We start from the raw sequence: 16,308 nt of genomic DNA on the forward strand, positions 1-16,308 counted from the left end.
TTGGGAAGTTCCCAGAGCTTTTTAGAGAACAATGAGTAGAAGCTGGACCCCCCACAGCCAGGCCAAGCACAGTATAATTAACCCTTTCCCTATAGCTCTGTTTGTTGACTTAGAAAAAAAAAAGGGGGGGGGGGTGGGCAAGCCAGTGAAGAGTGCTAGGACCAGGGTGGTGGCCTTGTGACCTGCCCATCCTCCTCAATGGGAGGACATGCCCGGGCCTGGAAGTTACCTCTTTGTCCTTTTAATTTTTCTGCAGCTGGATAGCAAGCTTACAAGGAAAACTTTTAGGTTGAGGTAACCTTAGCCCATGAGACCCTGTCTGAGATAGTACCAAGCTCTAGGACCCCAAAAAGCTACAGCTATCAGGCAGGTTGGGAAGCCTGTACTCTCGGCTGAGTCTCAGGGCTCCTTGGACCAGGCATTGAGGATGAAGGGAGGGAGGGAGCTCAGGAAAGGTCTGGACAAGAATTTGACCCCCCACTGATGAGTCCCACTCAGATAGAAAATAGAACTTTTATTCTATAACTACAGTCATAACTGGACTTCGAGTGTGAATCTAAGGGACACTGTGCAGAATGTCACCTACTCCCATGTGCCTAGCACAGCAATTGTTGATTTACCACCTTCTCCAGCCCAAGGCCTTGTACACAGCTGGTCTCTGGAGATGTTTGCTGGACTTAGTTCAGTTCTAGGAGCCAGAGGGAAGTGATTCAAGGGGGTCAATAGAGAAGTCTTCCAGAAGGAGAACAGAATCTCTGTCTTTGGTTCCCAGTCTCTGTTCCTAGGATATGGCTGAGTCACAGTTTATTCAGTTGGGGAGAAGGGTTCCAGGTAGATAGAGACATTGTGTCCTAAGCCAATCCCTGAGAGGTGGGAATTGTGTGAGGGACACCACCTCTTCCACTGAAGGGAATAAGGCACATGTTGCTTCAGCAGGATGGAGTGACTTTACTCCTGGGAATGTGGAGGGCAGAGAAGGAAGGGCACTCCCAACAAAAAACAAACAAACCCCCTAAGGAATCATCAGGGGCTACACATGTCCACACAGTCCTGGCTCTTGTGGAAGACTTGGTAGATGCTCGTTGGGAGGAACATAGTAAGAGCCCCAATCAGAGAACCTGTCTGGATTGCAATGCCTGCTGCCAAGAGAGCCCCTCGGCCACCGCCATGAAGGAGTGAGCTCACAGCCACTTTCACATAGGAAAAAGTGCCCAAACACAGGACCCAAGACAGCACCTGGAACAAGGAAGAAGCAGAAGAATTGAGGGGAGGCCCCAACCAGGAAGAAATAATCTGCTTGGTTCCCTACCCCAAGGGGCAGTCATTCACTTACCACAAGGACTACACCTGCAGAGGTGCCCACGAGGGGAGGGCAGGGGCTCAGGGCTGCCAACATCATCACATAGGTCCCAAAAAAAGTGCCCAGGAGTGAAAGGGCACCCAAACCAGGTAGTGACCTGAGGGAAGACAGGGGTCTAAGAAACATGGACAACTTCCATTTCCCTTCCTATCCCCACTCACTACCTTGTGTGTTCTCATCTGGAGGTAGGAGAGTGTAAGGATAGAGACATCCAATTTAGCTTAGAACCCAGCATGCAGAATAGTGGAGAAGGAAGAAAAGTTGAAAAGGTGGAGTGGTACCAGATTGTGAGAGCTTTGAACCATCTAGATCTTTATCCATGTCACCACCCCTTAGGCTCCCATGCCTAGGCTCTCCCGAACCTAGCTCCCTCTCTGGGATTTACTGTCACCTGTAGAGGAAGCCCATGGCTAGAAAGCAGGCAAGTGGACTGGAGGCACTTCCTAACACCACAGCCAAGTGGTAGGCCCGGCGCCCATATGGCAAGCAGGAGTAGCTCTGCACAGATGGCAGTATCCCGTTGGTCAGGGCATTTGTGGCTCCTAGCAGTCCCAGCAGGCAGACCCCTTTGACTGAGCACAACTTCAGTGAATTCTGGGGTCTTTCCTCTGACTCTGGCTCAGGCGTTCCAATCTCTTCCCCTGGATTCCGGAGTGGTGAGATCTCTTCCTCTGGGGTGGTTCCTGGCCCCTCCTCTTCTCTCCTAGGGGGAACTGTGGTGGATACTGGAGGAAGTAAGAGCAGCAGTCCCTGGAAGGCTGCTGCTGAGATGGCAAGTAGGCTGGTTATCACCCAGAAGAAGGTGTTGGCTGAAAAGCGTTCCTCAAAGTAGATGGGCACCAAGGGGTTTGATGGGGAGACACCAGGGGAGGAAGAAACATTGGGACCTGGAGAGGATGCCAAGAGGGAGACCCTAGGGCTAGGAGAGGAAGCTGGTTGGCATTCTAGGTGGCCCACACCTTGGGCCAGAGCCAGCCCACAGGGTAACAGGGCGCTAAGACCCTGACCCAAGAAAAATGAGCGGAGGAAGGCTGGGGGCAGGTGGGACATGAAGGGAAGGAAAGTGACATTGGAGGTACAACAGCTCAGGGCCAGCGCAAAGGCTAAAGCTAGGAGGGCCACAGCATGTGGCTGCCCTGCCATGGTGACCAAATGGGACCACAGAGGAGCCAGCAGTGCCATGCCCACCACACCCATAGCTTGCACTACCCGGATTGGGCCCAGTTCACCCTTTGACAGATGGCCCCACAGTGTTGCAGCCAGAGGCCCCAGGTTTCCAAAGGCTACCAACACTGACAGATAGGAGGGAAGGTTCCAACCTGCCAACAAGAAGAGGTAGAGCTTGAGGGTCAGCTCTCCCAGCCCCAACCCTCCACTACCGTCTCCACCTCTAGTCCAAGACTCAACCTTTATTTCTACTCCCTAGCCTCGGCCCAAGCCTTTTTCGCCTCCTCGCTCACCTTCAGGCAGGTCCTTCACCAGCAGCGGCAACTCTACCCAAATCCCATTGATGCCAATCCAGGAACCCATGGCAAAGAGCGCCACCAAGACGTGTGTGACCACTGTCCGGCCATTGGGAGCTGCCATCCCAGACGGCCTGAGGGGGAAAGCAAGGTCACGGAGGAGACAGCTTGGCAGGGAAATGAGGAAGAGCAACGCTACCAGAATCCCAGGTGCGGAAGCGTCGCAGGCAGGTAAACAGACTCAGGTGCGTGTGCAAGGAAGCCGTCTCACACTCACAGTGAGTGAGTACCCACCGAGCTTCCCCGACTCCCAAAGACACAGCCTCCGTCCCCCCCTCCCTGCCACCTCCCCACCCCCGTACCTGCAGGTGCTGAGCCGGCGGGGACCACCTCGGGGAGGGCTGGGCTGGGTCGGCTCCCGGGGCCCTAGGACTGCAGATAGAGGAGAGGTCAACCCGACCAGTCAGGGCTTGCAGGTGGGACCCAAGATGCAATTCCTCAGGGGGGAGGGGAGGGAGGGGGAGGAAAAGGAAGAGGAGGGGAAGGAAGGCGCCCAGCAAGGCTGGCCGGGAGCCAAGGACCTCCCAAGGTCTCGGAGCGAAGATGAGGCTCTAGAGCAGGGAAAGTTACGGGGGAATTAGGGAGCGGGGAGGGGCCCGGGGCGTCTCCGAGGAGACACTGCTCCCCCGTGGGGGCCGAGCAGCAAAGGAATGGGCGTGTGGGGTAAACAGGGTTAGGGAGGAAGAAACGGGGGTTTTAAGCGGAGGGCACCGACAGAGAGAGTACGCCCAAAGCGAGGATTCCCCAGCCCCGCCTCCGTTCGGGATCAGGCTGCGCGGGCGCCCCGCACCTCCCGGAGATGCTCCCCGATCCGTCCCGGAGGGGGAAACTGAGGCAGGGCACGTGGAAGCCGCTGCTCCGGAAGGGCGGGCTGCCTGCCGGGCCGGGGCCCAGGGGGTCCCCGCGCGTCCCCGCGCACCTGCTCAGGACCCAGGGTCCCGGTACTCCGCGGGCCGGGGTTGTAAAGGGGTCGTCTCTCCCGCGCAAGCAAGAGGAGGAAGCGGAGCCCGAAGAGCCGGCCGGCCGGCCCCACGCAGCCGGAGACAAGCGCGCCGACCGGGGCGGAGAGAGGGCCCGGGGAGGGGCTGGGCGCTGAGGGAAAAGGGGACAGGGGAGCAGAGGAGGGGCAGGGGAAGGGACTCACGTGCCGCGACCCCGGCGCCGGCTCCGGGGGCCCCGCCCCCCGCTGCCTCCCGCCCCCTTCCCCGGGCCGGCCCTCCCAATCCCGTGCCGGAAGTCCCGCCCCCCCACATGCCCGGAAGTGGCGGCTGAACGCGCGGAAGCCCATAAGTCCGAAAGGAAGGTGAGGGAGAGACCCGGGCCCAAGTCAGGTGAGAGGCCCGACTCCGTCCCTCCCATTCACCTTCCCTGGAAACTTCCAGAGACCCCTGTGTGGCACTTGGGAATCCCGGTGCGCCGGCCCCATCACCTGGTGAGTGGGATCTGGTCTCCACACCAGGGTGCCAGGGGGGCTCTTGCTTGGATATTCTTGTTTTCCCATCTCTGATGTCATAGGTAGAGTAAGGATAGAGGTCGACTGATTATAGTCCTTCCCCACCCCCACCTTACCTACACAAGCATTTGTCATTCAAGTTTCTTTCTTTTTTTTTTTTTTAATAGCCTTTTATTTACAGGACATACACATTGTCATTCAAGTTTCTAACAGATCTCCGGGAAAAAGTAAGACACGGGGATCTTGGGTAGGAGTAGAGGATGTGTTAGAGAGTTTTCTTACAAGTTTTAGGAAACTCAGAGTGCCAAAACCAAAGAACAGTTTTTTGACTATTCGTATACCACTTCACACCTTTACTCAAGTAACTGACAAGTGTTGAATAATAGCAGAGCCAAAGATAGAATCCCTTCAAGAGAGATCTCTTTTCATTTTGATGTCAATACATGAATGACTATTCTTTGGGTCCTACCATTTAACTAGTTCAGAACCCACTCAGTTGTACAATCATTTGGCACGTACCTCTTTATCTTGTTCACAACTAGAGTGAGAGAGATGTTCTTTGTCAAATATTTTTTTTCTAAAATCTATGTATATTCTGTCTATTGCATCCTCTGATTTCTCATCCCAGTATGTTTATAATGAAGTACTTTAATCTTATCTATAATAGTATTTCTTCGGTACAGATCATGCCTTCTGTATCCTGAATGAATCGTGTCCTTGAACTTTGAAAAATCCTCCTTAGACAATGTATTCCGGTGATGTCAAACTCAAATAGAAACCTGTGTTGAGTTAATAAACCACAAATTAACATCGTCTCCATTGTAGTTTCTTATTTTGCAAAACGTTTCCTAATTATAGTGTAATCTTGTTCAGGTGGTCCAGGAATTTGACACACCTGTTCTATCCACCAGGTCTTTTAATATTCTGTCAGTATCGTGCAACATTTAAATAATTAATTATTTAATTAATTGTTATTTATTAATTTATTTTTATTTAAAGTTATTATTTATTCAAATTTATCGTTAATTTATTAATTGTTTAATTAATTTATTATTTCTTATTAATTAATTAATTAATTATTTAAATAATTAATTATCTCTTGTCCCTCTTTCATGTTATATAATACAGTCATTTTTATGACACTTGTATATAAATCATCTGTGGCAATCACAAATTAAACTGATATCAGTTAAACATTTATTAGATGTGTTCTATACCAAGCACTGTGCTTGGCACTGGTGATAAAAAAAAAAACACAGATGGAACAATTTTGACTCTTTAATAGCTCTATTTTATGCCAATATACAGCGTGCACATACACAAATATGTGCAAAATAAACATGGTAATTTTGAGAGAGAGGATACTAGCAGCTAGGAAAATCAGGAAAGTTTTCATGGAGAAGTATCTTGAATCTTGAAAGAAGAAAGGAATTATAGTCATAGAGGGGAAGAGGAAGTGCATTCCAGACACTGCAGATGGGTAGAGTGTTGTGTGTAATCAACAGCAAGGAAGACCATTTGATTGGATTATAAATTATTGAAAAGGGAATAATATACAGTGAGAGCCTGGAGAGGTAGGTTAAGGTTTGGTTGTGAAAAGATTTAAAAAGCAAATGAAGGTATATATATATATATATATATTATATATATATATAATGTTATTTTAGAAGCTATAGGAAGAATCTCAGTATGAGAATCATTTGGTCAGACTTGAGCTTTAGAAAGATCACTTTGGTGGTTGTATGGAAGATGGTTTGGAGTAAGAGACTTAAACACTACTAATTACGAGGCTATGTAATAATCTGTGTGAGAAGTAATTGGGATGTGAATTAAGGTGGTGGCTTTGAAAAATAGAGAGGTGTTGGATGTGAGAGATGTTATAGAGGCAGAAATGACAGGATTCGGTTACTGATTGTTTTTGTAGAGTTCAGGAAAATGAGGGGTCATCTGGTGTGCACCTTTCACTGACCCCCACCCTCCCCAAAATGGGGAGCATGACAGCATGGTGTGACAATGGGGACTTCACATGGGTTCTTTGTCCTCACCGTTAGAGTTCATAGCAAATGTTCTTTTCTTAACATTGACCCTTCTGGTTTCTTTCATAGCATCCACGAGGGGACCATTATGATTTGCCCCATCTCCTGAAAACATGGAGGAGATCCTTGAGGACTCTGGCAAGGGGATGGCCTTACCTCCACAGGAGGACTCCAATTCATCACAGCAGTCATGTTTCAAGCCCAGCAAGAAGTCAAGGCCTTCAGCTCCAGTTGGGCCCCCTCCAAAAAAAAAGAAGAGAAAAAGTTCGTGGAGGCGACCTTCTGCACAGGTTGGCTACCACATTCATGAAGCTGAGGACATGCTGCTGATTGTACCCAATCTGGAAGAGCCAGCGCCACGGGCCCACAGAAAAAAGGCCTCCCATCTCAGGAAGGTAGCTCGGCCAAAGGTCCGCCAGCCAAAGCATCACCAACCGCGTCAAGTGGAGTCTGCAGTCAGTGCAGATCCCGGCCCAGTACAGTGGAGACAGTCTTCTCAGGACAGCACTGTTTCAGGGCCTGGCTGGGGAGACCACATTCCTCTGGAGATCTTGGTTCGAATTTTCCAAGTATTAGTGGCATCTGATGGGGCAGTGCCTTTCCTTTGCAGGTATCCAATCCTTCCCTGAAAGGCTGAGTTAGAAAGATTGTCAAGGGTAGGATTGCAAGAAGGTATTCCAAGTAGAGGGAAGAGCATGAAGGCAAGGAAGAAGGGAGGCCAGCTTAGGGTATTTTATTGTCCCAAGTGGGTGAGAATGAATACCTAGATGACTTAATGAAAAAAAAAATAACAAAATCCCTTGTGTCTTTCAGGGCTGCCCGTGTGTGCCGTCTGTGGTATGATGCTGCCTCTCACTCTATACTATGGCAGAAGGTGTCTCTGGCCCCTCCATGGCCTTCTCGCTCCAAGGGTCCTCCTTCAAAGGTGGAGAAGAGGATTCTCAGTTCTCTAGAGTGGCTGGTGCCCAACAGGTGAGGCTAATACTCCCCCTCACACAGTATGAGTTGTCTGCCTGTGTCTTTTGGCCTGGCTGCCTCCTCCGACATTAGCTTACCCTCAGCTTGAGATTGTTCACAGAGTTGAAATACCTCCTGTTGAAGAAAGGGGTAAGGGAAAGGATTATTCCTGGCACCCAAAACCACTCTCTTTTTAGGAAGGATTGCTCTCCTGAATCTTCCTGCTTTACTTGGACTAGGGGAAGTAGGAGTGGAGGGGTAGCTCTCTAGGGGTCTCTAGGACAATGGTTCATGCATTTTGTTAGAAGTTGAATAGGAAATCTTGGAGAGATAGATAACATACCTATTTCTTCATGGCAGGTTTTCATTACTCCGGGAGCTCTCTTTACTCCACTGGAAAAACTATGTACCTCTGATACTGAAGGTGAGGATATTGGGATGGGGCCTGGGAGGAATAGGCTAAATTTGTTTTCTTTTCTTTTCTTTTTTTTAATTATTAAAGCTTTTTAATTTTCAAAAGGTGAGGATAATTTGAGGATAATTTTTCAACATTAACCCTTGCAAAACCCCTTGTTCCAATTTCCCCCCAACTCCTCCCCATCCCCTTTCCTAGATAGCAATAAACTTGTTTCCTAATCCTGCTGTTTTCTTCCACGAACTGAAAGAAATCTAAGTGCTAACATTACTTATCAGCATGCATCTTCCTCACCTGGGCCAGGAGTGCTTAGTGGACAGGAGTTCTTCCTAAAGTTTACTTGCCTTCTCTCTGGGCAAGATCAAATAGGTCTTCTTAACACAAGTCTCTAAATTATTCTAGTCCCTTTGGTAGGGAGAGGAAGGTTCAGAGCCCCTCCCTCCTAGGTAGCTAGGTGGTACCCTGAATAGCTCTGAGCTTGGGTTCAGGAAGGCCTGGCACTAGCTGTGTGACTCCAGACAAGTCATTTACCCTCTGTTTGCTTTAGTTCCTCAACTGTTAAATGGAACTAATGATAGCACCCACCTCCCAGGATGATTGTGAGGATAAAATGAAATATTTGTGAGAAGCGCATAGCATAGTGCCTGACAAATTTTAAGTGCTATATAAATGCTTATTCCCTTTCCCCTCCTCTTTTTATTTCCTCTTATATTTTAATCTTTTCTCTTCTGCCCCATTACTTATTTTCTGCTCTGTCCTAAAGTTCAAAATGGGGAAAATAGAAATCTGAGGAAAAGAAAAGTGGGCCCCAGTCTTGGCTGAATACCACCCATGGGCACAGACAATATCACTGCTACTATCATAGATCAACCATATCACTTGCCTGCTTCGAAGACATTTTGGTGGCTTTCAGTTGCTTCTAGAATCATATACAGACTCTTCTAATTGGCAGTTAAAGCTCTTTACAATCTGGCTTCAAGTTATCTTTCCTGATTGATCATACGTCACTCCCTATCACTCTTTGCTTTGTGTTACAGCCAAACTGAACTGCTTGCTGTTACCCATATGGAATGTTACATCCCCTACATAAATACCTATACACAGGAATACTCTGCTTGGATTATTCTCCCTCCTCATCTGTACTTTGTAGAGTCCTTGCTTTTCTAAAAAGCACAGTTCCAGGACTCTCCCTCCTTTCCTTTCCAGGAACCCTTTTCCATTCCTTTCAGATGTTTACACTCTTGCTCTCAGAAAAACAAAACAAAAACAAACCCAACAAATTATGTTGGATATGTGTCTTGTATGTTTTGGAGGAAGCCTTTAAAGAAGGCAGAGATGAAGAGGGAACATATTCTAGACATGGGATGTAGTATATTCAAATTCACAAAGATGGAATACCGTATGTCAATTAGTATTCCAATTTGACTGGCTTATAAAGTATAGGAAGGGAAAGAATATGAAATATGGGTGGGAAAGTTTTTGGGTGCTTGAATTAAGAGGGGAAAGGGGATAGGTTTGGATCAGCTCTGGTTTCCCTCCCTTGTGGAGGGCCTGAGGAATCAGGAGAGGTAATGGGAGAACCTCTGTGATGAAGATGAACTTGTCTAATGCCAAGATCCCTTCTGTCCTAATAGAGTGTCAGTGCATCTTGTCCCCACCTCACATCTCTCAAGCTTTCTCACTGTCAGTCTGTGACAGCAGAGGCCTTGGTTACTCTGCCCAAGGCCTGCCCCCAGCTGGATAGCCTCAACCTGCAGAACTCCCAGGTGAGTGCTCTGTCCCACCTGTCCACCAGGACCCACCTGTCTTGACTATTCTCATTCGTCCTCCCTCACCCCTAAAAAGCAGCCTAGCAATAATCTGCTTAATGTTTGTTTTCAGATGGAGTCAGCAGCAATAGTTGGCTTTCTAGAGGCAGCAGGCAAACAACTCCGGCAGCTATGGCTAACTTATAGTAGCCAAATGACCTCCATCATCTCCTTACTGTCGGTGAGCCTCACTTGATGGGGTTGGGAGAAAGAATGGAGTAGGGAATGAGAGGGTGGGGGCTGGGGAAATAGAGGGCGGGCTGTGTTTAGGGAAATGGGAACTTCTGTGCCTGTCCCTAAGCTGAGCTCTACCCTACTTTCCTATTCCCTAATCCTACTCATCCCTGGTCTCCTTGGCAGAATGGCTGCTGTCCCCAACTCCAGCTTCTTGAGGTGGACACAGGAATAAAGCCCAATAGTCAACACTTTCAGCTGCACATTGAAGCTCTGCAGGCTGGCTGTCCTCAGCTCCAGGTACCCCTTGTCCTCATATCCTCCTGTCCCTAATCATCGATTCCCTCCTTGTCCCCAGCTATAGGTATCTCCCAGTTTCGCTTGTACCTGCTATTATCCCAGCCCCAAGAATCCTTCATTTTCAGGTAACTGTATCCCTGGCTGCTGGGACCAGGTTCCTAGTCCCCATCATCACTCTCTGTTCTCAGCTATCAGTATGGCCTTGCTCTGGTACAGTTGCCCCCTGCTCCCTGCTTTTGTCTCCCTTCAATTCCCAACTATTTCTGTCCCCATCAATTGGTCCTTTGTTCCTAGGTGCCAACCCCCTACACTGCCTTGACTACAAAGTAAAGCTGCTTCCTAGATGTGTCTTTTCCTCCTTTGCCTTCTGGTTCTTCTCTTAGCCTAAAGATCTGACTGAGCTCCCACCACTTGGAGCATCTGCCGAACTCTGAGCCTGGGTGTCCTTCTTGCATTCACAGGTCCTGCGGTTATTGAACCTGGTTTGGTCCCCCAAGATAGGCGGGCGTGGGGTAGCCCTGGGGCCTGGTTTCCCAAACCTGGAGGAGCTCTGCCTGGCTACGTCCACCATCACCTACGTAAGTGACGAGGTCCTGCACCGCCTGCTGCACAGATCTCCTCGCCTGCGGGTGCTGGACCTTCGAGGCTGTGCCCGCCTCACACCTTCAGGCCTGGCCAACTTGCCTTGCCCTGGTAAGTGCTGGGCCTGCTCTGCTTGGTCCTACCCGGCCTGGGCACGTGGGGCACTGAGCAGGAAGAGATGCACGTAGGTAAGGACATGCAGAATGTTGGGAGTGTGGAAGAGAGTGCTGAGCTTGGATCTAGGAAGGGCCAAGTTTAAATCTTGCCTCTGCCACATATTAGCCATCTGATTATGAAGAAGTCATTTCATCTCATCATAAAAAATTTTAATCTTTTTAACTGTGAAATGATGAGAGTAACACCCATAGTACCACCCTCTCGGATGTTAAATGTAAAGTGATTTACTTTAAAGTGCTCTCTAAATGTTTAGTTATTCTAAATGTTAGTAATTAGTTAGTTAGTTAGTTATAACTAAATTTAGTTATTAGAGTGTGCTCTCTAATGTTATAGCAGTGGCTTTAAAAAAAATTAATAATAGCTTTTTATTTTCAAAATACATGCACAGATAGTTTTCAACATTCACCCTCGCAAAACCTTGTGTTCCAAATTTTCCCTGCTTCCTCTCCCCTAGACAGCAAGTAATCCAATATAGGTTAAACATGTGCTATTCCTCTATATACATTTCCATGCTTATCATGCTGCACCAGAAAAATCAGATCATAAAGAGAGAAAAAAAGAAAAAATTAAGCAAAAAACCAACAAAAACAGTAAAGAATACTATGTTGTGATCCACACTTAGCCTCCACAGGCTCTGGAAGCTGATGGCTCACTCCAAAACAAGTCTATTGGAACTGGCCTCAGTCACCTCACTATTGAAAGGAGCCATGTCCATCAAGATTGATCATCGTATAGTCTTGTTTTTGTCATGTACAATGATCTCCTGGTTCTGCTCACTCACTCAGTATCAGTTCATGTCAGTTTCTCCAGGTCTCTCTGAAATCATCCTGCTGGATGTTTCTTACAGAAAAGTAAAATTCCATAACATTCCTATACCATAAATTATTCAGCCATTCTCCAACTGATGGGCATCCTCTCAGTTTCCAGTTTCTAGTCATTACAAAAGGGCTGCTGAAACATTTTTGCATATGGGGGTCCTTTTCCCTTTTTTATGATCTCTTTGGGATACAGACCCAGTAGAGACACTATATAGCAGTGTTTATAATAGTTTTTATTATAAGAAAAATACAACAGGAGCACAAATAACTAATATGTAGTATTGCTAGTCAGTGCATCAGGAAAGTCATCATGTCAGAAGGGGAAGATAATTTCCAGCTGTGGAGGAGAGAAAGCTTCCTAGAAGAGATGGCAGCCAACTGGTTCTAGGGATGAGGAAAACTACACCAGGGATCCTGGTGTGGGGGTGGGAAGAGTGGAGAAGAGGATTTGGGGGCTGGGATGGTTTTTGACCTCAGAATATCAACAGGGCATCTAATTTGATGGTTTTGTGTGGTTCAGACAACATTTAATAAAAAAAGCTGGAGAGATCTCTAGAAGCAAAGCAAAGTTCATTATATGATCTCTAGAGAATCAGGCGTCCCACCCATTGAGCAGACAGTCGAAGGGAGGAGGCACTGTAGGGGGCAGGATCAACACTTTTTATCCCTAACGTAAATGCCCCCTCCCACCACTGACCCTCATCCTTTTTGGCTGAGGATCTTGCATTCTAAACTCGGGAACTACCCAAGAAATTGAACTTGACCAATAAGTACATAGTTGCCCATATTTGACTGAAATAGGGAGGATAACAAGAAGGGGACTTAAGTATGCCCTTAGGAGGATAGCAGGGAGGGGGCTTAAGTATGCCCTTCACTTAATGCTTAAAGTCCTTCAGTCCTACTCAAACTTTGAAATAGATGAAGCCTTACTCTATTTTCATAACTGTCTTGAAAGATCTCACCTCATCTCGTTCAGTTCTGATCCAGGTGTCCAGGCTGTACCGTCAGCCCTCAGCACCCTCTTCTTCCTCCCTCAGATCTAGAACAGCTCCACCTGGGCTTGTATGGATCAGTCATTTGGGTGGCCCTGCCCAAGGAGGGAAGCCCCTCGCTCACGTGGAAGTGGCACCGCACTCTCCAGGAGCTAGACCTGAATGGCCAGTGCTACCATGAAGAGGATCTGAAGCAGGCCCTGGCAGCTTTTTCAACCACAGAGCCTGGGCGCGGCCCCGTCCTTCGCTCGCTCAGCCTCAAAGGCACCCAAGTTACTGTGGCGACTATCAGGTCAGGACCTAAGCCTTCAGGCTCTACAATCAGGGGTCCTCAAACTATGGCCCGTGGGCCAGATGCAGCAGCTGAGGACGATTATCCCCCTCACCCAGGGCTATGAAGTTTCTTTATTTAAAGGCCCACAAAACAAAGTTTTTGTTTTTACTATAGTCCAGCGCTCTAACAGTCTGAGGGACAGTGAACTGGGCCCCTATTTAAAAAGTTTGAGGACCCCATGCTCTCCATGCTCCCCAGGTGCAACTCCCTGCCCCTCCCAGCCCCGACTCAATCCACAGCTTTTTCTCTTCTTTCCTTCCCAGGTTTCCTTCTCTTCAGTCCATCAATCTTTGATTCCCCTCTGTCCTCCTTTCCCTCTTTCTCTTTTCTCCTTTTTTTTTTTTCCTCCTTTACAATCCCTTCTCTTTCTGTTGAAGCAGAAGGCAGAAGACATCCTTCCAATGTTAGTGTCCCAGGTCAGTGTCCTGCCTACAGTGAAAGAATTCACAATCTCAGTTTGTCTCTAAGTTAAGGGGCAAAGACATTATTGGGCTAAATTCCCAGGGTATTTAGCAAAGAATCAGGAGCAAGAAGATAATTTTATGGGAAAAAGAAAGATCCAGTTTTTCCAGTCATTGATATTCTAATTTTATGGCTTAGAGGTAAAATTGGGGAAAGGTTTTAGAGGTAGAGTTGAAAAGTATTGAATTCTATGGCTTAAAGATAGAGTTGCACCCAATTCTCAGACACTTTGCTATTACTGACTCACGGATTGTTATCTGACAGCCAGTACTGTTGTGGTACTCCCAAGGCTGGGTAGCCTTAGGGTTATTGCTACATCCTGCAAAAACCCTTCTGGTCTGTTCACCTCTAACATGCCTTTTCTCAGTCCTCCTTTCTTTCCTCTAATCTTTCTTTCTTCCCTTCCCCAAAACCTTCTCTCTTCCTCAGAACCTGCTTTCCTTTATTCTCCCTGTCTTCCCTCTCCCAGCCCTTTTATTCTTCCCCAAATCCCCCACCTTCCTTTCCCCTCAAAGCCTTTCTTCCCTTCCCCTAAGAAACCCTTCTTTCCCTCTGGATCTTCCTTCCTTACTTTACAGGGAAGACTCAGGGAGCAATCTCCTTCCCTTGATCCCTTAACCTTAGTTTGTAACCTTGGAGTAATTTCTTTTCTTTTCTTTTCTTTTCTTTTCTTTTTTTTTTTTTTTTTTTTGTTTATTTTTTTAAATAACTTTTTATTGACAGAACCCATGCCAGGGTAATTTTTTGCAACATATTATCCCTTGCACTCACTTCTGTTCCGATTTTTCCCCTCCCTTCTCCACCCCCTCCCCCAGATGGCAAGCAGTCCTATATATGTTAAATAGGTTACAGTAGATCTTGGATACAATATATGTGTGCAGAACCGAACAGTTCTCTTGTTGCTCAGGGAGAATTGGATTTAGAAGGTATAAATAACCCAGGAAGAAGAACAAAAATGCAAATAGTTTGCATTCATTTCCTAGTGTTCTTTCTTTGGGTGTAGCTGCTTCTGTCCATCCTTGATCAATTGAAACTAAGTTAGATCTTCTCTTTGTCGAAGAAATCCACTTCCATCAGAATACATCCTCATACAGTATCGCTGTTGAGGTATATAATGATCCCCTGGTTCTGCTCATTTCACTTAGCATCAGTTCATGTAAGTCTTGCCAATCTTCTCTGTATTCATCCTGCTGGTCGTTTCTTACAGAACAATAATATTCCATAACATTCATATACCACAATTTACTCAACCATTCTCCAATTGATGGGCACTTGGAGTAATTTCTATTTAATTCTATTTAATATGTAACTATATAAACTATTTGGCAGCTGTGTCCTCCCATATCTCTCAGGGCTGACAGGTTATTGGACAGCGAGCCCATTGTGATGTTTACTGCAGAAATGACTAACTGCCCCCTTTCTGTGCCTCCACAGCTCTGTGATCAGCAGCTGCCCAGCTCTCAGCTACCTCAACCTGTCTTCATGCCGACACCTTCCTCGGGGCCTGAAGAAGGCCTACCGAGGACAGTCAGAGATCCAGTGGTGCTTGGACCAACTCCTTAGCACCACCTAGTTCTCAGGATAAGCTCTTCCTCTTTCTCACCCATTGTCCCTGCATCCCCTCCTGGGTGCTCTTCCTGTCTTTTTCCCTTCTCCCATTTAAAAATAATATTAAAGATTTTGTAAAATTAAAATCCTTTTCTAAAATAACAAGAAGAATATCCACGTTGGGACAGGAAGGAAAAGGTCTGAAGGAGCAGAAGATGATTTCAAGCCAGATTTCCACAGATGTCAAATTCAGCATCTCTAAAAAAGCCTCCTACATTCTTCTTCCGAATGAAGTCTTTCCTGACTCCTCCCATGCACCTGCAAGTGTTGCACTCCCAAGCTACCTTGTATTTAAATACTTTGTATATGTTTGTATTCATTCACTTTATATTTATGCTGTCTATATTTTTATATCTGTGTATCTTTCCCATTAGAATATAAGCTACTTTTTAGAGGAATTTTTTCATTCTTTGTACTTCTGTCACTAGTGCCTAGCATGAGAGTCATATAGTACGAGCCTAATAAATACTTGTTGATTGATTAACTGAACTTTACCTCATTCCCTGTAAACATGAAAAATATGGGAATAAAGGGCCCAAATCCCACAGCTCTTTAGCCCCTGCCAGATCCTTGACCATATTCTGCAAATCCTCCATCAAAAGCCTAACAGCTTAACACACTGAAACTTTCCACTTGCTCCTTTAACACACATTTACCAATATATGCAGCCTTTAGTCACTGCATAGGTTTTTTGATCCAAATAATTTTTAATATAAGTTGTATTGATACAATAAGAAACAAAATATCTTACCAAGAACTCTACTGACTGATGAATGAAAGAAAAATTTATTTTACATTCTTGCAAGAATGGGTGTCTAAGTAAATATACTTTTGAACCTCCAAAGGCAATATTCTATTTCCTATCCTGAAGGGCAAGTCCCTCCATGATTCTCCATTAATTGGATGTAACAGAAGTTATACAACATGAACCTCCACCCCTCATTACATAGCCAATCCTTTTCATTAAAGAGTTTACATTATTGAAAGGGGAAGATAACTGGAGGGCTAAGTTCCAAAAGGGGAAAGAAGATAAATTTATAGGACAAAGAGAGACCAGAGTTTCATGTTACTTATTTGCTCATTTTATGGTTTACAAATAGATTTGAGGGGTGATCTATTCACTATTGTCTCAGGAACGTGGTATCACTGACCAGAAAATTAGCTGATAGTGATGTTTGTAGGCTCATCCTAAGACATTGACAGATTGTTAAAGCAGTAGCACTCTTAAATAAGGAAATCTCAGGATTACTGCTGTATTTCCCCTAGAAGCTGTACCCCATCACCATCTCTCCCCCCAAAAAACTGTTAT

The 16,308-nt window shown here is 46.4% G+C and overlaps 2 protein-coding genes across 5 annotated transcripts; one reads left to right on the plus strand and one right to left on the minus strand.

Annotated features, from left to right (window-relative positions):
- Positions 1-494: 494 nt before the first annotated feature.
- Positions 495-4,136, minus strand: SLC52A2 (solute carrier family 52 member 2). Of its 3 annotated transcripts, none has more exons than XM_031947376.1 (6): positions 4,028-4,136; positions 3,186-3,255; positions 2,821-2,957; positions 1,752-2,679; positions 1,334-1,457; positions 495-1,236 (listed from the first exon to the last, which is right to left on the minus strand). In XM_031947376.1, exons 1-6 carry the CDS (start codon positions 4,134-4,136, stop codon positions 1,024-1,026), a joined length of 1,581 nt encoding a protein of 526 aa, XP_031803236.1. In that variant the 3' UTR covers positions 495-1,023. The 3 variants fall into 3 exon arrangements, with proteins under 3 accessions (XP_031803236.1, XP_031803234.1, XP_031803235.1); XM_031947374.1 differs by lacking the exon at positions 4,028-4,136 and adding an exon at positions 3,803-3,999; XM_031947375.1 differs by lacking the exon at positions 4,028-4,136 and adding an exon at positions 3,674-3,775.
- Positions 4,136-15,488, plus strand: FBXL6 (F-box and leucine rich repeat protein 6). 2 transcript variants are annotated; one of them, XM_012541986.3, is made up of 10 exons: positions 4,136-4,214; positions 6,442-6,982; positions 7,186-7,344; positions 7,690-7,753; positions 9,379-9,510; positions 9,626-9,733; positions 9,913-10,026; positions 10,488-10,719; positions 12,641-12,887; positions 14,826-15,488. In XM_012541986.3, the coding sequence occupies exons 2-10, from the start codon at positions 6,486-6,488 to the stop codon at positions 14,962-14,964; spliced, it is 1,692 nt and encodes a 563-aa protein (XP_012397440.1). In that variant the 5' UTR covers positions 4,136-4,214; positions 6,442-6,485; the 3' UTR covers positions 14,965-15,488. The 2 variants fall into 2 exon arrangements, with proteins under 2 accessions (XP_012397440.1, XP_003760587.1); XM_003760539.4 differs by lacking the exon at positions 4,136-4,214 and adding an exon at positions 4,228-4,315.
- The last annotated feature ends 820 nt before the right edge of the window (positions 15,489-16,308 follow it).

This window comes from Sarcophilus harrisii, chromosome 1 (genome assembly GCF_902635505.1).
Source record: "Sarcophilus harrisii chromosome 1, mSarHar1.11, whole genome shotgun sequence".
Classification (NCBI taxonomy): domain Eukaryota; kingdom Metazoa; phylum Chordata; class Mammalia; order Dasyuromorphia; family Dasyuridae; genus Sarcophilus; species Sarcophilus harrisii.

Coding starts and splice junctions, on each gene's coding strand:
- FBXL6 (XM_012541986.3), top strand. CDS start 6,486: ATGGAGGAGATCCTTGAGGACTCTGGCAAGGGGATGGCCTTACCTCCA. Junction 9,511..9,625: donor TCAACCTGCAGAACTCCCAG/GTGAGTGCTCTG, acceptor GTTTGTTTTCAG/ATGGAGTCAGCAGCAATAGT. Junction 9,734..9,912: donor CCATCATCTCCTTACTGTCG/GTGAGCCTCACT, acceptor TCTCCTTGGCAG/AATGGCTGCTGTCCCCAACT.
- SLC52A2 (XM_031947376.1), bottom strand. CDS start 4,136: ATGTGGGGGGGCGGGACTTCCGGCACGGGATTGGGAGGGCCGGCCCGG. Junction 3,256..4,027: donor CGGCGCCGGGGTCGCGGCAC/GTGAGTCCCTTC, acceptor CTCTATCTGCAG/TCCTAGGGCCCCGGGAGCCG. Junction 1,237..1,333: donor CTGCAGGTGTAGTCCTTGTG/GTAAGTGAATGA, acceptor TCCTTGTTCCAG/GTGCTGTCTTGGGTCCTGTG.